Genomic DNA, 27,961 nt, shown 5'->3' with positions numbered 1-27,961 from the left:
AATAATAATGGACAACATTTGTTGAAAAGTATCAAGTTTTCTCCATTCCAATTTATACAATATTTTACCATCAATAGAAGGGTCATTAAACACATTGTTGTCATCTGAAAAGCTTCTAGTGCCACTAATGTTCCCATAGTCAAAAATTGGACCCTCCAGCAATGTCACAATATCTATTCGGTTGATTTTTGTCAGGACATTGGTTAAGGAATCAGCTAAAAAAAAAAAAAAAAAAACATCAAACATTAGTCTTTCAGATGCGTTGGAGCAGTACACAAAAAACGGTTGCAAAAGCATTTATATTTCCTGCATACATTTTATTGAATTGATTACATTAACATCTGTGTCCATATGTGCATATAGATATAGCAAGAATTACAGGTGATCAACAGTAGCTTGAAGATCACGCATCAACACACTAAAAGTAACTTAAACAGCACAAGAAATATGAAGATACTGGTTATTACATCGATGTCTATGTAGCCAATGATAGGCTTCAATTTATAAACCTTCTTCGTTAGACTTAGAGTACTCACTTGTTGCATTTTTGCCTTCTCTGATAACCCATTTCTTCAACAGCATAAAGCTTTGTGTAGTCAGCGAATTAGGATTTTCAACACGAATTTGATTAATTTCATCCACTGAAAAATTCAGTTCTCTTGCAAGTTCTGAAAAAAAAATGAACATTTTAAAAATGTAAGATATTGATCTAAAATATTGCAAGTAGAAAGAGTTGTATGAGATCAGATTAGTTAATCTCCAAAAACAGCGCCACTTTTCCTGTGGGATGTTTCTGGTATTGAAGGTCAGTCCTAGTCTAATATCATACACTCTCCAAAATTGGGAACCTCTAGGCACAATACCATGATTTTTTCTTTTTTTATGTCCTACAGTATATGCCTCCATATCAAAACTAAAAGAGGAAAAAAAATCAATCCATCTCAGCACTGTCATCAAAGGGGTTATCCAAGACTAAAAAATGTCCCCCATAGGCCTGGGCCCCTTACACTGAATATACTTACATGGCTCCCCGCTCCCTGCGCTGCTTCTGGTCCCCGCACCGCCGCTGCTGGCAGACTGTGATAGGGACGAGCCTCCCTAGCATTGCGGGCAACGTTAGGGAGGCTCGTCCCCGTCTGCCATTGACTGCCACCCCCCCCCCCCCCCCAGTGGCGGTGCAGGGAGGGGACCAGGGGACCAGGGAGCCAGGTAAGTATATTCAGTGTGAGGGGCACGGACATATGGGAGACATGTAGGGACATTTTTTACAGTGTAAAATCTGTCTTTTCAGTTTTTGTGTTAACTAAAACACGTTTCAGATCTGTATGGGGGTCTTTCCTCAATTGAAAACATAGAGGAAAGACCCGGTCCTAGCCAAAATGTGCTTTAATTGACATAAAAAAAAGTTTGTAAACTACAGCTTTCTCTGTTGACAGTGACAAAAAGGATCCATCCTCTTCTCTATTACTATTTTTGCAAAGACTGGTTCAAAGACCATCTGTCAGCAGATTTCTAGCTATGACACTGGCTGACCTGTTACATGAACGCTTGGCAGCTGAAGGCATCTGTGTTGGTCCCATGTTCATATGTGTCCACATTGTTGACAAAAATTGAGTTTTAATATATGCAAATGAGCATCTAGAAGCAACAAGAGCATTGCCATTACACCTAGAGGTTCAGCTCTCTCTGCAGGTGCCGCATCCTCTACCCTTTGATTGACAGGGCAAGGCAGTATAATTATGATCATGCCTGGTCCTGTCAATTAAAGTGCAGAGGGTGTGGCAGTTGCAGAGAGAGCAGAGCCTCTAGGTGTAATGGCAACGCCCCTGTTGCTCCTAGAGGCTCATTTGCATATATTAAGACTGCATTTTTCTCAGAAATGCGGGCACAGATGAACATGGCACCAACACAGATACCTTCAGCTGCTAAGCCCACATTCAACAGGTCAGTCAGATTCATGGGTACAGATCTGCTGAAAGATGCCTTTTAAGCATAAAATAATCAGGCAGGATGAACGGCAGTAGTACTCAGTAAATCAAAAAATGCTGAAAAGTCTTGTGTCTTAAGCACAAGTACTGTATGCAAGTGTAAAATAATTTATTTTTAAGCTATTCCTCTGTAATGCATACTTAGGTACGGTACACCCCCTTTATCTGTGTGCACCATGTGTCATACAAATGGTAGTATGTAGCAGTAATGTAGAAATAAAAATTCATGGACCCATAAGGTTCCACTGTATGCTACAGACACTATAAGGAGGTAGCGGTGTTTGCATGTTGCAGCATGATTGTTTTCCAAAAAGTATTGATTTATTGATTTGTAAATGGTTTGTGCTTACTTCTAAAGGGGTTGATGACAACTGTGGATGGTATTTGGGGGCACTTTGGATGGCAATGGGGCACTGGATGGCATTTGGGGGCACTGTGGACTGCACTAGGGGCACTATGCATGGCATTTGGGGGCACTGTGGATGGCATTTGTGGTCACTGTGTGTGGCACTGGGGCAACTGTGAATGTCATTGTTATGAGGGTGCTGTGGATGTCATGGTTATGGGGGTGCTGTAGATGACACTGTTATGGGGGCTCAGTCATAGGGCTCATGCAAATGAATGTGATCGGCCCAGGAATCCATGTCCCCGTCCATGTGTCGGACACATTTTCCTGCCTGACCCTGCCTTCCCTGACCCGATCTGACTGTATGATAATAATATATGATACAACCAGTCTGTATCTGACCACAAGGCGATTGTCGTGTACTCACATCATCGTGTGTACATACCTCGATCGGATAGAGACTGGCTGTAAAAGATGAGAAATTTTCAGCACGTGGTTGAATTGAACTCTTGCATGGTCTTTATTTCATATCCATCAGGTACATACAGTGCGGTGGCCAGTCTCCCAACACCTCCTGTCTGACGGGAGTTCTGTCTACTGCACTGTATGTACCCGATGGATATGAAATAAAGACTATGCAAGATTTCAATTCAACCATGTGCTGGAAATTTCTCATCTGTTGCTACTATAAAGTTAGCCAGGCTGCTCCGCTGCACGTGTGACTATTAGTGAGCTGGAATCAATTTTATTTTTCATAGAGACTGGCTGTATCATACATTATTGTCATACAGTCAGTTCGGGTCAGGAGAGTGTGGTTGGCCTGGGAGATGCGGCCTACACACAGACCACGTTCCCTGGGATGATCATGGTCGTATTACCAAGATAAACAATGCAGCATGCAGGACTAAAAAAGATAAGATTAGGCCTCATGCAGTCTGCAAGTCGAGGATCCGCTAAATAACTGTACTGTCTGTGTGCGATCTGCATTTTTTTGCAAAGCCATTGACTTCTATGGGTTTGAGGTCTGCATTTTGAGGACCAGAATAGCACTTGTTCTATGGCTACATTTAGTGGGAGTAGCTCCTGCAAACTGAATAGGGGGGGGGGCAACCTGTGACTTATCACTCAGTGCAGCCCGGCTTTATCAATAAAGTTACCTATTTAACAAAACAGGAAACTAGGCAAGTAAACAGATCTGCCAGGATAGTCTGATGCCCAGACCGATGGAAAGAAAGCATAGACATGAAAACCAGGAATTGGGGGTGTATATATGCAAGGTGTTAGGAGCACATAAAAAGAATTTGGATTTGGGGACTGGACAACCTCTTTAATTAAAAAATACATAAATAAAATAAAGCATTGTTAGAAAGTATTTATCCCCCCCCCCCCCTTGTATTTCACCCATTACTAAATATATTTTTTTATTTCATATAATAGATTTATTCAATTTATGTAACCAGTGTAAAGTATTGGACAAAGCTAAAACACAACAGGCTATTTCTATTTTCAAAAACATAAGAAATGTAGAAAAAAAAGATAAAAACTTCTATCAATATTGTGGTAACATTTTAAACGACCCAATTGTTACATATTTTAATGGGAAACAATAAGTAAAGGTCTCTACACCAATGACATAACTTAAGAGTATTTTATGTAAGGGTTCATTGTAAAGTGTCAAGCATGTTCATGTAAAAAACAATAGAAAAAGCAAATCAATTTTCGAAATTTTGAATGCTACAGAATATTTTCAACAAACTTTGCAGAAACTTTTCTCCAATGTATTCACTGAGGAAAATAAACTGTCAGATGAAATGCTGAATGTTGAAATAAATTCCCCATTAAAAGTGCCCTGTCTGACCCAGGAAGAAGTACAACAGCGACTTGAAAAAATTAAAATAGACAAATCGCCAGGACCGGATGGCATACACCCCCGTATCTAAAGGGAATTAACTAATGTCATAGCCAGACCCTTATTTCTGATATTTGCAGATTCTATATTGACAGGGAATGTCCCACAGGATTGGCGCATGGCAAATGTGGTGCCAATATTCAAAAAGGGTCCAAAAACAGAGCCTGGAAACTATAGGCCGGTAAGTTTAACATCTGTTGGGTAAACTGTTTGAAGGTTTTCTGAGAGATGCTATGTTAGAGCATCTTAACGGAAATAAGCAAATAATGCCATATCAACATGGCTTCGTGAGGGATCGGTCATGTCAAACTAATTTAATCAGTTTCTATGAGGAGGTAAGTTCTAGACTTGACAGCGGCGAATCAATGGATGTCGTATATCTGGACTTCTCCAAAGCATTTGACACTGTACCACATAAAAGGTTAGTATATAAAATGAGAATGCTCGGACTGGGAGAAAACGTCTGTATGTGGGTAAGTGACTGGCTCAATGATAGAAAACAGAGGGTGGTTATTAATGGTACACACTCAGATTGGGTCACTGTCACTAGTGGAGTACCTCAGGGGTCAGTATTGGGCCCTATTCTCTTCAATATTTTTATTAATGATCTTGTAGAAGGCTTGCACAGTAAAATATAAATTTTCGCAGATGACACTAAACTGTGTAAAGTAATTAACACTGAAGAGGACAGTATACTACTACAGAGGGATCTGGATAGATTGGAGGCTTGGGCAGATAAGTGGCAGATGAGGTTTAACACTGACAAATGTAAAGTTATGGACATGGGAAGGAATAATGCAAGTCACCCGTACATATTAAATGGTAAAACACTCGGTAACACTGACATGGAAAAGGATCTAGGAATTTTAATAAACAGCAAACTAAGCTGCCAAGCTAAGTCCTACCACTTTACAAATCATTAGTCAGACCACACATGGAGTACTGTGTACAGTTCTGGGCTCCAGTGAACAAAGTAGACATAGCAGAGCTGGAGAGGGTCCAGAGGAGGGCAACTAAAGTAATAACTGGAATGGGGCAACTACAGTACCCTGAAAGATTATCAAAATTAGGGTTATTTACTTTAGAAAAAAGACAACTGAGAGGAGATCTAATTAATATGTATAAATATATCAGGGGACAGTACAGAGATCTATCCCATCATCTATTCATTCCCAGGACTGTGACTGTGACGAGGGGACATCCTCTGCGTCTGGAGGAAAGAAAGTTTGTACACAAACATAGAAGAGGATTCTTTACGGTAAGAGCAGTGAGACTATGGAACTCTCTGCCTGAGGAGGTGGTGATGGTGAGTACAATAAAGGAATTCAAGAGGGGCCTGGATATATTTCTGATGTGTAATAATATTACAGGCTATAGCTACTAGAGAGAGATCGTTGATCCAGGGAGTTATTCTGATTGTCTGATTGGAGTCGGGAAGGAATTTTTTATTCCCCTAAAGTGAGGAAAATTGGCTTCTACCTCACAGTTTTTTTTTTTTGCCTTCCTCTGGATCAACTTGCAGGATAACAGGCCGAACTGGATGGACAAATGTCTTTTTTCAGCCTTATGTACTATGTTACTATATGGAATGGATAACATTAAAGCATTTTTGTACCTGTCCAACTAAGTCCCAAATGATCAGCGACTATGGCCATCCTTATGTCCGTCCGCTCACATGGACTCTGAGGACCTGCAAGTTATAAAAGACAAATTATAACATTTTGTTTTTTTTACAAATATGTGCTGGAATTTTGAGACTGTCTACTGAAACTACTCTACACAATAAAAAGTGTGGGATCTGTGATCTAGAAATATTGGACTACTACAGCTTGTACTGGTTATGTGTTTGGAGAGTACAAGTTTAGCTCTGTGAGTACGGTTATTAAATGGAAGTAAGCATGCTGCTTCAGTGTACAAGAGGTGAGTTTCAGTGCTGGATGGTGTTGGCCTTGTAGAGGCAGTTTTTATGTTCGATCCATGGGTAAAGTGTGATTTCTTTGAACTACGGGCATGCTTTTCTAACTAACTCAAGTGTATCTTTTGAAAAAATTAAGAACGAGTAGTGTAAGACACAGACACAGATGACAATGAAAGAATGGAAACTAACATAGGTCACTCCACAAGCAATCACGACAGGTCATGCACTAAGGTCAACAAGTCAAGAGGTTTACAAACTAGGCTGGATTTCCACGATGTGAGCTATTACAGCTCCAGAAACCTGACTGCCTTTATTCTCACCAGTCCTTCTACTGCTCCTTCTCTCACTGTCGGTCTTTTCAATCTTTGATTTTAAAGTTGTTGTGTCTGCTTTCATTTCTTTAGCAGACCTCGATGTTAACGAAGGCTGGGACACTTGGGTGGCTTCAGATAGTGATGTATTTCGTGATGTACTGTCTTCATCATCAGAGATTTCAGGCTGCATCTTTTTTTCTTCGTCAGAAAAGCGATCCACAAGCTTTAATGTCTCACCACTAATTCCCTTAAAATATTCAATAGAATGTTTACAAACCTCACTGAACTCATGTTTCTTTATTTTGGCTGCTGACGTGGCAGTGGGCAAAGATCTTACCTTTACTGGTAATTTTGAAGGAGCTGGTTTGCTTGACTCCTTCTCTATGTGTGTCTGTCTAGGTTTTGGTGCAACTTTTCTTTGTATAGGTGGGTTGACTCTATTTACATTTTTAATTGGTATTTTAGACCTTATTTCTGTATTTGAAATGTTTCCCTGCCTTGTTTCTTTTTCAACCTTACTAGGCAAACTTCTTTTAACACCTGATGTGTTTGTATTGCTTATTCGATCATTAACTGGCCTTACTGATATGGCTTTGACTGGTAGTTTAGACCTTGGCCTATTCCCTGCTGGATCTGCCAACTTCTGCTCATTTCTTTGGGGTTTCTTCTTATCCCTATTAATGTTTTCATTGGATGTCCCTAGATCATTATCTATATTTACTTTTGTTTTAGTTAGTTTATTCAAAGGCTTGGATTCACATTCTTCACTAAGAACCAAATTAATTGTGTTATTATTTACATTTAAAGCTAATGAATCCAAGTTATTGTTGTTGTTATAATTTTCTGCTGGAAAATCATGGATTTCTATGTGCCTAATAATTGTCTCACTGGTTGTTATGTTTGTGAAAATAGTCTTGCTCTCATTATCTAAATTATGGGAATCTGGCACAGCCTCTATTTTATCTGTCACTTCTCCCATGCCATCTTTCTTCGTGGTCATTGTTGAGGCCGATATGCCCATCTTTATAGGCATACGCAATTTAGGATCAACTTTACAATTGGTAGTAGTAGCTGGTTTTTCCAGTGAATTATTACCATGTGTTCCTTCAAGACGATCTCCACTTCCCTGGATGATGGTAGCATGTTCAACTGTAGATGTCTCTACTTTTTTTTCTAGGATGGGTTCTATCAAGATGTCCCCTGACTGTGGAAGTGTGATGGCAATAATTTTGTCCCCATCCCCCTTGACCCCTGACTTCCCTTCAGAATTATGCTCACCAATCTGAAAAAATTGAAGTCTTTCTTCAACAAAATCCCTCTTGCTCATGTCAATAGCACCACTGCGAGTCATCTCAAACATCTTCCCTTCATGAAATGGGAAGGGGTTGGGCTCACTAGTTGGAGTACTTTCATCTGTAGGAGTTCTGGCTGGAGTTGTATCAGGTGTAGTTGCTTGAGATCGATCTTCTACAGCCAGACTAAAAGGCTTTGGTTCCTCATCTTTGGATTTGGGTTCAAATACATCATCATCTCCTGCTTTACTAGACCATGGATCAAAGTCAAGGCTCTTTGTAGCTACCGTTTTAAAAGGTGTTGCAAACTCTTCATCCACTTTATAACTAAAATATGTGTCTGGAAACACTTGTCTTTCTGGATGCCTTCCTTCCAAAGTAAAAAATAGTGCTCCTTGTTTCTTGTCACCAGATTCAGTTTTCTTTTCATCATCAGATATTTTTCTACATGGCTTATACTCCTCAATTACTACTTTTTCTTCTTCTTCAATAACTTCAAGTTTACTTTGACTAAAACTACGGTCGCTGTGTTTCAGCATTCCTTCTTTTGTCCATGGTTCCTTTCTAACTTCCACATCTTGACTTGGTCCATGTTTAGTATCACTTTCTGTCAAACCATCATCTTCATCTTGCAGGTCATAGCCATCTAGAGAATCAATCTCTGTGGCATCAGTATCATGTGAAAATTCTGCAGTGGTTGCTATGGAGCACTCTGTGACAGATTGGTCGTTATTACCATTTTGTTCAAGGTCATTAGATGGTGCATTTAAGCCCATATCTGACTCTTGAGGTTGTTTTGAAGTACTAGACTTCACAGAAGAATTTATTTTTGTACATTCTTTTATCTCTTCATCTTTAATTTTAAATGTATACTTTTTAACAGCAAAGGGGTGAAGAACCGATTCGTCATCACTTGAATCACTGATATCTAATTCAGGGGGAACAGGAGATGGTGGCAGTACCCGTATGACTGGCTCAGCTGAGAGCAACTTGTCATGGTCATCTTGCAGATTAACTTCAGTTAGTTCCATTTCACTGTCTGTTGAATTTTCCGTATTTTTTTTACTAGAGTCACTGTGCTCAGAATCTAAAGGTGGTGGAGGTGGAAACTCAATATATGCAACTCTGTTGTCTTTTGATCTTTTGTTTAAGTCTTTGCTAATGTTAACTGGCTTTGCTATATCAGAATTTATAGCATCTGGAATGCTCTGCTTAATTGATGGAAGTTTGACTAATTCTTCCTCCTCTGACTCTTCTGAGACTTCTGGAATAGGGCTAGGTTTTCCTGGTATATATGGCATTAGTGAATCAGGGGTTTTAGAATTAAATTCATAGCTAACTTCCTCTGAACTGGGTGTTTCTGGAGTTAAAGGACTTTTCCCTGAGCTATCTATAAATGACACTTGTTCTAGGGTATCATCCTCTGGGCTGCCCTGAGGAGATGAGGGTTGTTTCTGTGGTTTAATACTAAAGAGGGTTCCTCTTCCTTCTTGAACTGCCCTACTCTCATGGTTAGCTACCATTTTAACTCCTTGTTGTACTTCTTTCTCATATTGTTTTCCTACTTGTACAATGCTAACATAAACGGGTAATGTTTTTATTTCCTTTAACACCTCAGTGTTTCCTGTTGAATTTCTGTGGTACCCTGCTGGCATAGAGGCATGAATATTGGCTAAGTCTTCCCTGACGGGACTCATTTCTAAAGAATCTGGGGACTTAACAGGGGATATCTCGTTATCTTCAGTAGAAGGCGACAACCCCAGGTAAACTTGGGCCTTATCTGTACGCCTGTTACTTTCCTCAGCAACAAGTGTGGAATGTAGTATATCAGGCTGTATCTGCTTGTTTATAGGTAGTGAAGATGTTCTATTAATGTTGTTTTCTAGCTTTGAATGGCTATTAGGCCTGTCTGCACTATGCAACACTCTCTTTTCTTCAGAGACTCGGACAGGGATGTGTGATACATTTGGCCCTTCCTTCTTGTTCTCATATTTTTCATCACTGATATTTCCTACATCCTTTCGAGCAAGTTCTGTGTACAAAAGTTTTTTTGAAGGAGACTTAACACTTTCATTTGTATCAGCTGTACAAGATACAAATTTGGGCAACAGTTTGTCTTTATCAGTTTCAGAGCTTGAGTGATGGGATCCATTAATTTCTGCTCCTTTGTCCTGTATGAACACGTGTGTCAGTTTTTCCTTCTGTGTATTTTGATTAAGTGTACCAGATGTCTCCCATGTTCTATAAGTTTTATTTTCAGGGGAGTCTTTAGTGCCAGATACTTTGGTCACTGACTGCTGTGGAAACTGATCCATTAGTCCTCCAATTAATTTATCAGCTTTGTGATCTAAAAATCCACTACTATTTTTAATCTTTTCTTTAAATTTTAAACATTCTTCATTGATGGCTTCTGAAATTGACTCCGTCAGCAAGGGCAGCTCTCCATTCATTTCCTCAATGGTCTTTTGTGGTTTATCTTTTGAATGAAACTGAAAAAATGGAAGCCGACTGTCCTGTGTTTTCTTAACCGGAATCTTTGATGGGGTCTCATGTTTTTTTTCATCCTGGCTATTGTCCTTGTTTTGGGGATTTATACTTTGCTCAAATTTTAATTTAATAGAGCTAAGTTTTGACTGTTTTAGTTGAAAGCCAGATTGTGAGCCTGATTGTTGACTGTCTGCCTTGTGGTCAAACATCCTTTTCTCAGGACTACAAGGCAAACTTGTTGCTTTTCGGTCATCAGCTAAGGTGGAATACTTTCCATCTTGCAAAAATTGGTGCATTTTAGTCCAGTCTTCACTGGAAGTCCTGAAATCTGTAACCTTTAGTTTTTCTGGACTACTGTTAATAGAATGGTGGCCTGAATTATAAGCTTTACCGGTCTTTTTGTTTGGCTTCTTCTCTGGTGACTGTAGCTCGTCATTTAGCTTTTCTGTTTTGTCCCGAAAAAACTGTGACACTTCAGTCAGTTTTTCTTCTGCTTCTTTAACTGTCCTATCCACCCTATCTTCATACAATAACTTTTCTCTACCTCTATCTAGCCTATCCTCTGTAAATCGCATCCACATTGCATGTTTAGGGCTTTTAGGATCTCCAGCATAATGTATTACTGTCACTTTATCAACAGAGTCATCACTGCACATTTTACCTAAACCATTTTCGGCTACATCCTTATATATTTTGGAAAGAATTTCCTTTTTAGGAGTAGTGATTGTTTTTTCTCTGCATTGTTTTTCAGGTAGATGAAAGTCAGATCCAAGAAGTAAAGCATGGTCCGTCAAAGACTCCTGTGCGTCATCTAGTTTCTCAGAAAGGAGCATTTTCTCAGCAAATCGGTATGATTCCCCTCGTAGTTCTGATAACTCATCATCATGATATTCTACTGAATGCTGACTCAGTAACTTGAGTGTTTTATATGAGTCATCTGATATAAGTTGGGCAGAACTTGGACGACTATCTTCTTCTTGTGAAACTGGTGTGTTTACTCTTGAGGACTCCAAATAAGATGGTAAAGACTCCTCAGCAGTCAACTCCTCTTCTTCTCCCTGTCCCTGTTCATCTGAACATGGAAACATTTTATTTCTTTCTGTTACCATATCTTTGATGTTAAAATCTCCCTGACTTAAATCCCTTTGATAAACATACATTTCCTTCTCTGGGTGTTTTTTGGTTTCTCTAATAATGACTTCTGTAGGCTCAGCTTGGTTACCTTTTTCAATATGGACCTCAATTATGCGCTCCAGTTTTGGTTTCATTTTGATGTCCCTTTCAGCATGTTGTGAAGTGTCAGCAGGCTTCTGAACATCTGAAGCTACTGTTTTATGTTCAAAGAGGCCTGCCAGCTCTTTAGATGGATCACGGCCTGACTGAAAAGCTTTCATTATGTCATGAACAGACATGGTTTCCTCAATTCTTTCTGACTTTTCAGCAGATTGAGGAGGATGATACACCATTCTTGTAGTAGTTGTTATATGAGTTTCTTCTTTTACTCGTACTCCCTTCCCCAGAATCCCTGCATGGTCATCTTCATCCATCCCGGTTTTCAGCTGAAACCCCTTACTTTTGACTTTTAAAGGTCCAGATTGATTTTGTTCTAACTCCATGAATGTTTTATTGTGTTTTAACTGTGGTGGTTCAATTTTGTCAGCTTCTCCAACCTCCCCAGTTGATGGCTCATAGCTCCTTATAACATGAACTACTTCTGTTCTTGTTTCTGTAATAACTGGTGGAATAGGTACATCATGAAAAAGTGGCTTGGGACCAGTGCTTTCTGCACTCTGTGGAGCCGATGGGGTTTTTTCACTTCTTGTTTCAAATCCACTATCAGATAAAGGGCTTTTATCTTGCTCATGTTGTGAAAAATCATCTGGAGATTCTAAAATCATGTCTGTTCCAAATACAGAGTCTGCAATTTTGCACAACTCTTTTTCTGATGCTGACGATCTCATTGATGATGGTGGCATTTTAAGTTTATAATCCTGCAGAGCTATACCTGGTTTCAGAACCCTTTTTTGTTTCTCTTCTCCTTCTTTTTTCCCATCATCATACTTGTATTTAAGAGTTGAAAATGTACTCCCACCAATGTCATTTGTTAAGTAATCAATTACTTTTGTTAAATGATAGTCTTTTTCTGATAAAGTTCTAGATTTCAAATCTACTTTTTCTAGTGGGTGTAATGGCAGACTTATGCTAGCACCTTCTCTAGCTTCTTCAATTTCCTCTCTACTAAATTCTACCCAATCATCTTCTGGTGATTGCCCCTGGTCACAGGAAGATGTCCTTTTTTCTAAGAAGACATCTTTTTTTAAAATTTCACTGACTTTTACCAAGTCCTCTTTTACTTTCTCAACTATTTTAAATGGCTCCTCATCTTCAATTTTGACTTCTTTAGCTAACTCAGAATGGAATGGTTTGTCTTCAGTAGTATCAGTTTGTAGGATTGCTGTCATTCTTATTAAGTCTTCTTTCATATCTGCAACATCTTTCAGAATCTCCTGACTGGAAGATAATGAAGAGGTTGTAGATAATTTGAGGGCAGCAGGGGAGAGAAACAAGGATGTCTTAAGAGGTGAAGAAATTCGACTGAACTGATTAGCTTCAGTTGATACATTTTTTGATGTCGACAGCAGGGCAGCTGCAGATTTTGTCAAGGATGCAGATTCTGTCAGCTTCTTTAAGGTTGGTTCTGAAAGCACATTTACCACAGAATACACTGGTACAGTTAATGTTGAAGATGTAACAGATGAGGTAGTAGAGGATAATGAAGACCTAAAGTTTGTGTAGACTGCACCAGTAGGGGGAGCTCTTATTGTCTGAAAAGCTGATGCTGTAGATGCGAAAGACTTAATTGGTGAATATGACATTTGGGTTGTTGTGGGAATGGAGTAACATTTTTCAGCTGTATCAATGGTTGTATTGATTGATGCAGTGGCAGATTTTGTAACTGCTGATATCTTGTCTTGCAAATTTACTGCCGAGCCATTGATATAATTGGAACAGAGTGGATACTTTAGTGGTGATGCAGACCCATTCATTAATCCAACTTCATTTGGCCCATTCCCAATCTTTAAAGGTGAAGAGAGAGATGGTGCAATGTTCACTTTAGAAGGAGTACAGACTGTGGAAGAAACCACAGATTTTAGAGGTGAAGATGAAAGTGACCCTGCAGAAGTAATGATTGATTTAAAAGGGAGGCTTGAAGAGTACATGTTAATGTTTGATTTAGGAGATGCTGGAGGGGTCATTGTAATGGACGACCTTTCCAATAGAGAGCCAGCAGTGGTCACTGGAGATGTTCTGGAAGTAAAAACAGAGGTGGAGGATAATCCCTTAAAAGCCGGTGGTTCTGCAATTGTAGAGGCTCGAATTGGTGAACCAGTAGAGCTATGAATTGTATATGGAGGTTGGGTGACAACAGTTTTTATTGGTGAAGCAACTGTCCGAAATGATCTGATTGGAGATGCTACATCACTAACGGATTTAACAGAAGATGTAGTGGAGGCTCCTAGTGTAGATTTTATTGGTGAGGCAGAGGAGACAGACCAAATAGATTTTAATGGGGATGCTGATGGAGTATTAGAAGAAGAGCTTGATAGTGAGGTAAAGCCTGATTTGGTCTGCCCAGGCACTGTGATTGGAGCAGCTGTCCATGACTGATATGGTCTTGTTGGAAAGCCTGGCTTGTATGAATAGGTAACAGGGATAGTTCTTGGTGCTCCTGCATTCCGATCAATGGGTTCTTTTATGAATAAATTAAAATTAAATGCAAAATTAACAAAAAATGATTGAAAAAACAGAGAGACCAGAGAAAAAAAATTGGTCAGTAAAGATTATATTATTTCAAAAGCAAGTACAACTGTTTTTATGAGTCAAGATGATGATTATGGTTTTAATGTGTGGAAAAAAAGAAACAAAAAGGATTTTGTGGATGTACAATGAGCCAACACTATAAGCAACACAAAGCAATGGACAAACACAAGAACAAAACAACAATAAAGAGACAGAAAAGACAGCACGTGGAAAAGGGCCAACAAAACCCATATCACTACTCAAACTTCCTATTGACTTTCTGATGTGCTAATTTTGTCCTGTAGAATACAGTATAGTCATGTAGGGTTAGTGTTCAGAATTAGTATTGTCATTTGTGCTGGTTGTATCATGATGCAAACGTTACTGTCAAAAACAATATAGATTAATATTTTATTTAGGCAGAACCCTTCATGCAGACTTGAAATTGAAATATGTGACAGGCAAGTACAGTGCAAAAATGTGGAGGAAATCTGATACATTCGAAAATGTTTTTCCATGCAGAATTTATCTATAAGCTGCACAATCATAAAGCCAATAAGATCTAGTTTTCTCAAAATATTCTCAATAGTTGTATTTTCCTTGCATTTTTTCATGCTGTTGATTTTCCTTTTTTGTTTTCATAAAACCAAAGAAAAAAAATGACATGAAATAAAAAACCATTGGGTCAGGATGATGAGTGAATTGTGAAGTCTGTGATAATGGTCAGGCAGGGGTAGCTAAAGAATGGTTTCTGGACTTTAGCGTGCATGAAATGTTATGTCAAAACAAGCAATGGATTATGACATTTTTTAATTATTTTGTACAAGTGGTTTCCAATGCCAGCCTTTTATATTCAGCAAAGTTTCAGAATATATGGTATTACTTTTTACCAAAATATTTACTTCTTCTAAATATATCAAATCAAGTTTTAATGGAAAAAAGGCTAGATTTGGACAAGTTCAATATATACATTCACATTTTTCTTTAAAAGAAGAGTTCTTGATTACCAACGTCTGCCATACGTTTTTTAACAAAATTCCAAATGTGAAGGCAGTTTTAATCTTCGGACTGTTTGCTCTTAAGCCTAAACGTTGTGCTTTGCAACATAGGATTGCTTTAAAATCCTGATTGTTGTACACTGACATATCACATCTTCATCCATCTTCAGCTTTCTAAAAATAAACTGCAGCACTACCATGAATTTCAAATTTCCCAGATTTGACCTGCATATTTATTAGAAAAATGTGTATCTGGCATTCATGTAAAAGATCCTCACATGTGTTGGTGGGATTACAAAAGCTTTATGCACAGCATAGAATTGAAAACAATCAGCATGGGTACAACAACAGCTGTAGTTGCAGAAAAGTTGTTCCTACTTGTGAATGGAACAAGATCCACAATGGTGGCTTTCTGCAGTATAGCTCTACTAAGTGGGTTCTACTTTGTGCTAAAAATCTGGTATGAGATTACTATCCATCCTTAGGTTGCTGCTCCTAAAAAAGAAGTTATGCTGCTGTTTGCATTACTAAAGTTCAGTTTAAAGTTAACAATTTGCTTTTGGTGTTCAAAAGGCCAGATTTGGTGTTTAAAAGTCCTGAATTTGTTTTTTTGGTGTTTAAAATGCCAAATGAGGAAAAAAAGCACTCATAGGGTAAGTATGTACAAACTGAGAGTGAGATGGCAATGCCCACTTTGTTGTGTTGTGCAACATAAGACACACTAATGGAAAGCCTATTTAGTTGTAGTGGTCAGTTCTGTTGATGTTGTCTGGGTCCTCATTGAACAGGGGGCTGGCTCTCAGGAGGAAAGAAACATATAGAAGACTGGTGGGTGAAGGAGTTTCAAATCCACTCGTGTAGAGACATCCCTTAGTGCAAAGACACGTACAGAGCAGATGAAAGTAACTTCTTTATTAGGACCTCCAAGAAATGGTGATTTTTGGAGTGCAACAACTCCTTTCTGTTAGCAAGTCTGTTAGCTAACAAGCCAGCACTCACTTGCTGGACGCTGAATCTTGCTGAAGCTTGAGAAAGGAGTCTTTTCATCCCCCCAAAAAATTTAATTTCTTAGAAGTCCCAATAATATTTCAAGATTCTCTAGGTACTGGTACAGTGCCAAGTGATTGGCGCAAGACAAACGTGGTGCCCATATTCAAAAAAGGATCAAGGTCCTTCACAGGTAATTATAGACCTATAGGCTTGGAAAGTATAGTTTGTAATTGGATTGAAAACTGGCTGAAGGATTGTGTCCAGAGAGTTGTAGTCAATGATTCCTATTCAGAATGGTCCCGGGTTATAAGTGGTGTACCCCAAGGTTCAGTCCTGGGCCCTTTATTATTTTATTTATTTATTAATGATATCGAGGACGAGATTAATAATACCATTTCGATTTTTGCAGACGATACTAAGCTATTTAGAAGTGTACAGTCTATGGAAGATGTCCATATACTATAAGCTGACTTGAACACTCTGAGTTATTGGGCATCAACTTGGCAAACAAGGTTCAATGTGGACAAATGTAAAGTTATGCATCTTGGTAGTAATAATCTCTGTGCTTCATATGTCCTAGGTGATGTAACACTGGGAGAGTCACTTATAGAGAAGGATTTGGGTGTCCTTGTGGATGGTAGATTAAATAACAGCATACAATGTCAATCAGCTGCTTCTAAGGCCACCATGATATTGTCATTCATTAAACGAGGCATGGACTCGCAGGGCAGGGATGTAATATTACAATTTTACAAAGCGTTGGTGCGGCCTCATCTGGAATATGCAGTTCAGTTCTGGGCACCTGTACATAGAAAGGATGCACTGCAGCTGGAAAAAGTACAGAGGAGAGCGACTAAACTGATAAGGGGCATGGAGGGTGTAAGTTATGAAGAAAGATTAATAGAATTTAAATTATTTAGTCTTGAGAAGAGACGTCTAAGGGGGGCATGATTAACCTATACAAATATATAAATGTAAAATGCGCTGAAAAGACAAGGGGCACTGCCTCTGACTGGAGAAGAAAAAGTTCAGTCTCCGGAAGTGTCAAATCTTCTTTAATGTAAGAACTGTGAAGCTGTGGAATAGACTTCCTCAGAACGTGGTCACAGCAGGAACAGTGGACAGTTTTAAAAAGGGTTTAGATGAATTCATAAAAGTAAATGACATTAATGCTTATGAAAACGTGTAGAAATCTGAGTCTCACTTCCTTCTGGGATTCACGTCCCCACCTATCCCTTGGTTGAACTTGATGGAATTATGTCTTTTTTCAACAATATTAACTATGTAACTATGTAAATAATTTACTTTTTTCTGCTCTGGTAGTTTGTTTGCACCAAGGAATGTTTTTACACGGGTGGATTTGATGGGCCTTCATCCACCAATTCTCTAAATCAATTTGCTTTTTGTCCTATCAATTATCAAATCACATATGTCTACCAGCATGAATAGTACTGCCTTCCTACCAGCATGGAACAGTGCTTCCTTTGAGAAAAATGCACAGGGCTAGACATTTCTTAAAAATACACATTTAAGCAGCTTTTGCTGTGGTCAATCCCCCTAAAATAAGCTGATCACATGGTATCTCGCCGCTAGGACTTTCACTGATCAGCTGTAATGTGCTATGGAATCTGACAGCAAGTGCTCCATTCCACTGCAGTACCACCACTGGATAAGTGAAGCATTACCAGTGCAGTCCTTTTAATGCCGGGATCTGTTGGGTTCAGATTGACTCAATGCAGGATTCCCCCTCTGTTGGAACCTCTTAGCCTCCAATACTTGAATACTTGAATGACTGATGGCCATTGTATATCTGCCTGAACACATCAGTTAATGTTGGAGGGGCATAAAGGGTGTTTGCTTCTGGCTTAGGTGCTAATAATCAAACAGAACTATATTGTCATTTGGTCTACAGCAGATCTTTCACCATAATATTCTATTATTAATATAAATTTGATCAGCTTGCAACATGTTAGCTTCTAGGCATGTGATTTTGATCTACACTGATATTTGACAAAAACTGGGAATGGATTATTGCCTCCTTAAGACATTAGAGTAACATTTGGGCTGCCCTTTTCATCATCCATAAGGAACTTGCAACTGTATCCCAGCTGTGGGATACACAGGAATAATTCATGTCAGTAAAGAAAGACTCTTCTTTTAAAGGGATTAGTATTGTTAGACTGTTAATAAACTCACTCATTCCAGGTTCAGTCAGATAGCTGTATCGCTTACGCAAGGCTAAAGACACAAAGTTCTGACGACGATCCACCTTCTCCATCTGTGAAAAAATGAGCAATAGATTAAAATAATTCCTTTTATACAAAGAAGTAACTTCCAGCTAAATTAACATACATCTAGGACTTGATACTTGATCATGGGGAATGTAACCAAACAGATAAATCACATTTAAAAAGCAGCATTGTTGTATTGGTCAGAATCTTTACTGAAGATTGGAACATTGTTACTAGCAGAAACACTCAACAATGTAACACGGCATATACAATAAAACAAAAACTATCGAATGTTAAGTTAATTAGGATAATACATTTCCGATTTGGGCTTGACTCATATGTATTAATAACTATACCTGTTTTATTTTTTATCATACCACTTTTGTATATTTCACTGTATGACTTGACTATAAATGTTTAAAACCTATTTAAGTTAAATTGCATATATTGTTTCTAGGGAACAGACAGTATCATTAGCATTAGCTCTGGGATGCCTTAAAGTTATGGAACAGATTAGGCTACTTTCACACTGGCATTTCTGGGTCCGCTTGTGAGATCCGTTTCAGAGCTCTCACAAGCGGCCCAAAACGGATCAGTTAAGCCCCAATGCATTCTGAATGGATAAGGATCACTTTGGCTGCATTTGGTCTCCGTTGCGCTTTTTAGATGGTCACTAAAACGCAGCTCGCAGCGTTTTGGTGACCGTCTGACAATGCAGAGCCAAACGGATCCGTCCTGACTTACAATGTAAGTCTATAGAGACGGATCCATTTTTCACTGACACAATATGGTGCAATTGAAAACTGATCCGTCCCCCATTGACTTTCAATGTAAGTCAAGACGGATCCGTTTTGACTTAGACTTTTTTATGAATGAATAATGCAAACGGATCAGTTATGAACGGATACAAGCGTTTGCATTATTGGTGCGGATCCGTCTGTGCAGATACAAGACGGATCCGCACCAAACGCGAGTGTGAAAGTAGCCTTAGGCAACTAAGAAATTTCGAAGAATCCATAGAAATCTAAGTTACAATTTTGAATTAGTTAAAAAAAATAAAAAATACAAAGATTTTAAGGGTCAGCATTTAATAGTAGCATTAATAAAGGTGAGCATAAGGAAACTAAATACAGAGTTGCAGTGAGATGCCATGGCTAAAACTGCCCATACACATTACAGGAATGTTGATAGATGGTGGGATCCATACAAAATATAGTGTGTATTGATGTCTCTTGACGGATGCTTTAATGCGGTCAGAAGTGAATGGCAGCAGCTTGTCTTCCTCTGTCTAGCATGCATGCTTTGCCAATGTTTAAGGGGAGATCGGGGGGAAATAGCTGTCAGTCATATAAGTGTTCTGCCAACAGATATTTTAAAGGGGTTTTCCAAGAGTTTTTTTTTTGTTACTGATGATCCTCTGGAAAGGTCATTAGTATCTGATCAGTGGGGGTCCAACACCTGGGAGCCCTGTCAATCAGCTGTTTGAGGAAGCAGCGGTGCTTGCAGTACAGCCGTGGCCTTCTCTCTGCTCGCCAAGCACCCACGATAAGAAAAACTCTCTGAAAACCCCTTTAGGTACATTCAGTGCAAAACCCAGTGTATGCGAGAACGTTAAGGAGTGGGTTTTCTTCGCTCTCTTGAGTTGCACTTAGAGAGCCAATTCAATGGAAGGAAGAGTGTGAAGCTCATACAAGATTAGGCCGCATTCACACGACCGTAGTTATGTTTTTGCGGCTCGGATGCAGACCCATTCACTTCAATGGGGCCGCAAAAGATGCGGATAGCACTCCGTGTGTTGTCCGCATCCATTGCTCCGTTCCGAGGCCCCGGAAAAAATATATAGCATGTTCTATTCTTGTCCGTTTTGCGGACAAGAATAGGCATGTCTACAATGGGCCGCCCATTCCGTTCCGCAAATTGCAGAAGGCACACGGGCGGCTTCTTTTTTTGTGGATCCACGGTATGTGGACCGCAAAAAAACGATACGGTCGTGTGCATAAGGCCTTACACTGATTTCTACTAGAGTCTGTACATACAGCAATCTTCATATGAAAGTAAGGTTGTGGAGTAGAATATTGTATGTTGGAGATATTATATACAGTTCATGTGTTGCTATAGTACACATGTTTATGCTAATTTGATTAATTGATGATGTCATGTGATACACATACTATGTTTGCTATATAATGTCAATACGTCAGTTACTGGAGCAAGGCTCATGTTTGATCTGAAACGTGGCTAGGTGTATGTATTGCCTCAATAAAGGAACTTGGGAGTGTGACTTTGCATACTAGCATAGTACAGATTGAATCAGGCGGCATGGTGCATGCTTGACCAGCGGCTCATTCATTTTGTTGTGATGGGTGGGGGACGCAGTCGGACCTCCACCAATCTAATAGTTATGAACTATGTGAATAGGGGATAACATGTTATAATTGGAAAACCCCTTTAACTTGTCTGAAAATATGTAGCTTTGGATGTACTATAAAATACTATATGGTGAAAATTGAGTAAGCAAGTCAAATGGAAGTTTGCATCTGAATATGATGTGTCATGCTTCTGTGTAAAATTCATCATTGAAAGGTCACAATCAATATGGCTCCACTTCCTGTTGTCTATTTTGCCAAAAAAATAAATAGAAACTGAATAAAAAAAAAGGTTGATATTGGTAAAGAAACTTAATTAACAAATATTAGGTGCTGCTCTAACTTCTAATTTATAGATATATGTCTCATTTTAAAGGGGTTGTGCCATGTTTGACAAACTGATCACTGTGGGTCCGCCTGCTGAGACCCCATTTGATCCCCTGATTTGATGGAAACGGCAGGTGGAGCAAGTGCCCAGAGAATAAATGGAGCGGCAGGCTGCATGCCTGACCCTGCTTCTCCATCAGATCAGGGGAATAGGACTCCCTTTTTAAGGATCAGCTGGGACCCCAACCGATCTCTCAATTTGATGTGTCGGCAGGTCGAGCATGTGCCCTACAGCCATACATTCTCTATGGGACAGCCGGAAATAGCCTAGCGCTATACTCTGCCATCTCCAGCGGTCCCACAGAGAATGAATGGAGTGGCAGGCTGCATGTCTGACCTGCCGCTCCATCAGATCAGGGGAACAGGACCCCTGTTCTCAGGACCGGCTTGGACCCCAACCAATTTGTGGATTGGGAATAACTTGCAAATTTGGCACAAATACTTTAAGTTTATTTATAGATGACGTCTGGTGCAGTTTATATCAGGGATCAGCAACCTTCGGCACTCCAGCTGCTGTGAAACTACAACTCCCAGGATGCAAACATGCTCGGCTGTTCTCACAACTCTCATAGAAGTGAATGGAGCACTCTGGGAGTTGTAGTCTCAGAACATCTGGAGTGCCGGAGGTTGCTGATCCCTGCCCTATATGATTCCTAAGCCCCCTGATTTACACAACAGATGTGGGAACCTTAACTACAGATGATTATCATTGAGAAAGGTGCATGAGTTGTATTACCTCATCATCTTGGTCTGACTCTGTTTCCTTTTGGATCCAAGATGCATTGCAGAGATAAGGTAAATTATAGTGGGCAGCAGGGAAAAGAATATTAGGAGGTGATAAGGGATAGGTAAGCAGCAGCACAAGCACAAGAAACAGCAAACACTGACACAAAAGATAAGTAGACAAGTAAATCAAAGGTCAAGAAACATACAGGTTATCTGAAGAATACGAACACCGTCACACTGTGGACTTAGGAATCCATTGTAACAAAGAATTACAATTATGACAGCACAGTGGGGATGACGCATACTTATCACATAGTTCTGTGGACTAAGCAGGACGTGAGGATACCCAGCCAGTGTGTACCAATAGTGGGAATAGAGATTTACTACTGCCTACCATAAAAGGCTGAACATGGATCTTTAATTAGGCGTTATCAATGTTTGACCTGGCGCCCTATTTCATCCTATCACTTCATCTACTCATAAGGTTGGCAGTCATAGGATTCCAGAGCAGGGAGGTGCTTAGGTTGGGGATGTATAATTTTCGATGATTTGATTCAGTATTTTTATTTAAAAAGCTGTCTAAATGCTGTTGGGGTTGATAGAGAAAGCCTGTGAGTCCTACATCCTCCGGCCGCACATAATGACTGACAGCTTTGTACGCAGAAGGATCTGTCAACCAGAAGAAGCAGGACTCACAGGCTCTCTCTGTGAGACCTGGCAGAATTGCGGTGCGATTTTCACGCACGGTTGCTAGGTGACGATCGGGATGGGGACCCGATCATTATTATTTTCCCTTATAATATGGTTATAAGGGAAAATAATAGCATTCTTAATATAGAAATCATGGTCATCTTCGCTGTGCACAGGAAAAGGACCTGTGGTGATGTCACTGAGGTATTTACATGGTCTATCACATGATCCATCACCATGGTGATGGATCATGTGATGGACCATGTGATGAACACAGTGACGTCATCAAAGGTCCTATTCCTCAAAGAAGAAGACAGAAGAAAAGCCGGGCTGTGCGAGCAAGTGGATTAAGGCAAGTTAAAAACATGACGCCTGTGTGAAAGAGGCCTTATAGATAGAGACCTGTTGGAGCAGCTTTAAATTAATTTTTGAGCTCATTTTTGGAAACTGATTATTGCTACTTTATAATAAAATAATATCTAACATCAAGAATCCATTCACAATGTACCGTATATCTTGACCTTGTATCTCCTCAGAACAAAAAAATAAAATACCTATAAAGGGTAACTTCTACTCCTATAGCCTTATTTCTATTTGCCTGTGGAAAGATTGTAATCTTAAAAGGAATTTTCCAACTTTTTGCACACATGAAATCTTAAAAAAAGAAACTCACACGTGGTGTAATTCCTATACCACCGACCAGTTGAGTCTCCTGATGCTTGTTCTCATCACTGCACTATGGGTGACATTTTAGAAAGGCGGACAACAATCGACTATCACAGTCATGTGACGTGTCACTGGATAATATGTATATGTGTAGCAATGACAACAAGAGATGAGGGGCCTGATGACCAGTGCATGGGAATGGTGCTAAATTATTATATTATAAAGTTTATTATTTTAAGACTAGGGTCAGACAAGGGTGGTATTGTTAGAGATCAGAAAACCCTTTTAATTCTAACCTATGAAACAATTCACTGGAATTAAAGGTTCTAAGACATTGACATTGATGCAGCTGAAGATCTGGACTCTGTCCTCATGACAATGCTGAACCACTGGAATAGGGGTGTCCTGGCGAAGCAGTGAGGACTATCCGTTGACACTAGGCCTGGTGCTTCAGTTGCTCATAACCTGATGCAAGGTTAGGGGAGGAAACTTCTGCAGTTCACATTTTTTAGGGAAAATTTATCATGGAACGTGCACCCCCAGTGATGAATATTCTTTATACTTAATTTTCTCTTCATCTATTAACATGAGCATATTGTACGTAAAAACTGAAAGTGTTGAGACAAGTCCTGCTTTCATGGGTAACTCAAATATAATACAGTGGCTTTTCCTTCTGGATATGTTGTCCACTGGATTTTGCAGGGTGACAATAGCCACTGCTAAGACAAGGGCAAGTTTGTAGACTATGCTTTCAATCTATGTGTGGTAGACAGAAGCCTTTCAATGAAATATCCGTTGTACATTTTTTCAGCATTGTTTTAGTGAAGAACAACCATCCAATAATAGCTGCTAATGGTCAATTTTTTCCTTTAGAATCGTCTTAAAGAAAAACTGCGCACAAGGATGATAGGAACCAGAAGAAAATATGGAACCATAGTCATATGAGTATGACAAGGCAGTAAGGAATTCTTGTGAAGGTCAAAAACAAAAAGATCACTGCTCCAATAAATCAGTCACGAGCCATTCCAAGCTTCAACCAAAACTACTACTCCAATTCTGGTTGTTTTCAAGTGTTACTAGCTGCTATTAATGTAATAAATGGAAGGCCATATAAATGGGAGGCCACATAGAAACATTTGTGGGTTGCGATTGGATATTAAGGACAAAACAGTGCCAATTTTTTTTAAAAAGAGAACAGGAAAGGCAAAGAAGAATTAACCTAGGCAAATAGAAAATGTAAATCTAATCTGAACTGCCATTCCATTTGGAAAGGGGAATACCAATCTGAGTTGAGTTCTTCTTTAAAACTGACCCATAGGGAATTCTAGTGATCTGTGTTCATGCAGATTGCTATGCAGAAAGCCAACTTATGGTAGTCGTCTCATTACCTTTTTCTGGGTTGGCAGAGTAATATTGAGGTTGCAGACGGCGGTCTGTGGCAGGCCTTTTGTTGTCTTTGGCTCTTTCAAAAATGATAGTCGACCGCAAGGCTCCTGACTGGGGTCTCTTACCTAAAATACATTTAATATATCAATTTTCCAACAATAAGATGTGCACTGAATAAATAATTAGTGGTATATGATCGGCTGAATTTGCTGGATTATATTTATTAAAGCATGGATTTACATATAGCCTTTTGTAACTTTACTCGTTTTGTACTGAAACTCATCTTCATCTAGATTTAGATAATTCTAAATTATGCAGGAGGCTAAGCTCAAATACAGCATCTCCCTGCTTGTTCGGTATCTGTACAAAGCAGGCTTTGGTGTATTCTGGAAATTATAGTCTGTACACAAGGCAATGTACAGTAATCCCATGTAAGTGGTTAGGGAGGTAACTGCTGATAATCCTTCAGTTTGTGCCATGTAAGTCTCAGGTGTCATAGAGTCTAATGTGTCTGATAAATGTCTGATACACACAAGTGCTTGCTCATAGGTAGTAGAATAATTTACCAGTCCAAAATTAGCCCTGGAGATGTTTGGTAACCACTGATTCAGGGACAGCTATTGGTGGTGCAATGGTAGCAACCAGTGGCGTACATAGAGAAGTGAGGGCCCCATAGCAAGGATCAAACCAGGCCCCCCACACAGGACAGAAGAGTTTCTGCCTAAACCCCTTTTAATGACTCTTGGGCCATTTATCCATTGCCTCATTTGCTAAAAGTTGTTCCTTTAGAGAGTAGAGTCCTGACCAAGTTTTCACCTCCGGTAGAAGACAAGATAATCCCAACTAAGACTGGGCCCCCTCTTGCCCTGGGCCCCATAGTAGTCGCATGGTCAGCCGCTATGGTAGTAATGCCCCTGGTAACAACCACACCCAGGCCTGCTGATTGAGGTGGCCTAATGCCTCATTTGTTAGATAAGACACCAGTGTTATACATGGTAGATGGGAGTCCTATTGCGTTGGGGCGCAGAAGCTTTAAAGGTTTTTTTCAGGATTTTGATACTGATTCTGATAGACCACATCCCCATTGGTCAGCTGTTTTGCTGTGTCCAGTAGCAGCTGCCAGAATTACACAGTTTAACCCATTCTGTAGTGGACAGAGGTGGTAACTGCAATGCTGCTCCCATTAAAGTGAATGAGGACAGTGCTGCAAATAGCAACACACTACACTGTGGATGGAGCTGTTTAGCTCTGCCACCAGAGATACCCCAAAACAGCTGATCAATAGGGGTGCGGGGTGTCAGATGCTGCTGGTTAGATACTAATGGCCTATCTGGGGGATAGACCATCAGCATCAAAATCCTGGACAACCCCCAAAGTTACACTATTGCACATATGCATAGGAATTATTGCATAATGCACATCAATGGAGTTTTACCATTAACTTTTTTTGAATGATATTAAATTATAGCAGCGTTACATAGAAATCACTTATCTCTCCCTGCACAAAGAACTGGGTCGGACTGGGGTTCCTTAGGCCTGCCAAAGGAAATTATTCTCGGGGCTCAATTTCCGCGTCATCATTAAAGTCTAATAATTTTTTAGGCAAAGAAAAAGACCCTACGGCCTAAGTTGGTGGCTCCAAAGGTAGATCTAAATGTTGCATTCCTCCTGGACCTTTGAAGCCCACTATGGTATGGGTATCAGAGAATGGGCCAACTAGAGGATCCTTTGTTACGCTGATGGGCCAGTCCAATGTTGGCAATTAATCTATCTCAGGTCGTTTTTGTATGACCATGGAAAAGATTTACAGTTTCATTTCAGTTTCTGGGGGCAGATTTCCCTTAGCATGGTTTGTGGGAGCAGGTGGGCAATGCTACAGAAGAAACAAACATAATATAACATCAGCGTCCATCATTTTACCTTCACAGAAAATGGCAGTCTATTTTCTTTGAAAGCATAGAAATTAAATACAAGCTGCTGCCCTCCTTTTGTCAGGGGCGCCAGGTTTCCATAGCAGTCCACATGGATAGGTTTCCCTTCAAGTACCTGTTTAGATGATAACAAAAGTGTTAACCTGATGATCAACTGAATGAAACAATCAGGGGCCTTATTTAGAGAGAACAGAACTTGCATTAGAAGGCTGTACTGTTAACGAGAATACGTTGATCCTCAGGACAGGTCGGTTTTACAAAATACTTGTATTCCCCATGAATAAAAAAAATTCTGGAGCACCTTTTTCTACAACTCTACATTGTGTCGATCTTCTTTTATTCCTCCTTAAACTATGTAACTAAATCAACGGGGTGTTATTAATTGCCTTGTCAATAAGACATGCCCTTACACCATCTGATAGTGTCCAGTCAGTGCTAGCCTTAAAAGGGGTTGTCCGAGTTCAGAGCTGAACCCGGACATAGCCATGTTTTCACCCAGACAGCCTCACATGATTTTCATGCTCTCCGATACTCTCCCTTGCCCTGTTCTGGATTCCGCCAGGCAAGGGCTTGTTTATTTACCTCCGCACATTGCTAGGCGGATGCTTCCGTCCAGCAGTGTGTTCGGTGACGTCACCGGCTATGATGGGCCGTTTTACAGGCTAGGGCAGCGCATGGGCAATATTCGAATTCGCAATATTTCACGAATGTTTGGGTGAATACTTGTCATGTGTTCGAGAATTCCCGATTATTTTCTTGATTGCGAAAATCTGCAATGTAATATGCGTGTATTGCTCGCGCAATACAGGCGTGGGTCACTGTTGCTACATTTTTCAAGCTGCTAGAAGTTTCCTGAGACTGGAGAAAATGGTTGGCACGGCAGAACATTACAATAACTTTATATGCAGATAGAGTGCTCCAATTTATTTGCGATTGCGCAAATTGGCAATTAATGATGTGCATATTTTTGCGCAATACGTGCAACTTAACATTTTGCCAGGTCTGACTACTTATTACTGAGTATAAGTATTGTTGTGAACTGGTGACATCACAGCACTATGTCTGTATCATGTATGTATGGACAGCAGAACACTACCTAATACCCTGCACTGGAACCTATCAACTACACTATACCAGGATATAACCTACACTGACTATCTCCCACTAAGGGTACTCTCACACTTGCGTTAAACTTTTACGGTATTGAGTTCCGTCCTAGGGGCCTAATACCAGAAAGAAACTGATCAGTTTTATCCTAAGACATTCTGAATGGAGAGCAATCCGTTCACTATTCATCAGAATGCATCAGTTCAGTCACAGCATGCTGCGGTATTTTCTCAGTCCAAAATTCCAGAACACTTGCCAGAATGCCGGCATTATTTTCCATTGAAATGCATTAATACTGGATCTGGCCCTAAGTGTTCTGGAAAAACTGACCTGGTTTTGCGGTCTGCGCATGCGTAGACCTTTAAAAATGTGAAAAAGATAAATACCGGATCCGTTTTTCCAGAATTGCAATGCATTTGTGAGATGGA

General features: G+C 39.8%; 1 protein-coding gene across 7 annotated transcripts in view; it reads right to left on the bottom strand.

The window, feature by feature from the left end:
• ANK3 (ankyrin 3) overlaps positions 1-27,961 on the bottom strand; it is a 695,467-nt gene that overhangs the window by 18,805 nt on the left and 648,701 nt on the right. For 6 of the 7 annotated variants that reach the window (XM_044296177.1, XM_044296180.1, XM_044296181.1 and 3 more), the window contains 6 exons: positions 26,416-26,541; positions 24,498-24,620; positions 18,240-18,321; positions 5,859-5,933; positions 537-668; positions 69-215 (listed from right to left, as the gene is read on the bottom strand). In XM_044296177.1, coding sequence (XP_044152112.1) covers positions 69-215; positions 537-668; positions 5,859-5,933; positions 18,240-18,321; positions 24,498-24,620; positions 26,416-26,541 — 685 coding nt within the window. Of the gene's footprint in view, positions 1-68; positions 216-536; positions 669-5,858; positions 5,934-6,481; positions 14,006-18,239; positions 18,322-21,763; positions 21,791-24,497; positions 24,621-26,415; positions 26,542-27,961 lie in introns of all 7 variants that reach the window. The other variant, XM_044296175.1, reaches the window with a different exon arrangement.

Source organism: Bufo gargarizans, chromosome 6 (genome assembly GCF_014858855.1).
Source record: "Bufo gargarizans isolate SCDJY-AF-19 chromosome 6, ASM1485885v1, whole genome shotgun sequence".
Classification (NCBI taxonomy): domain Eukaryota; kingdom Metazoa; phylum Chordata; class Amphibia; order Anura; family Bufonidae; genus Bufo; species Bufo gargarizans.
The sequence above is the reverse complement of the archived record's forward strand: the minus strand, read 5'-3'. Positions and strand labels throughout refer to the sequence as shown.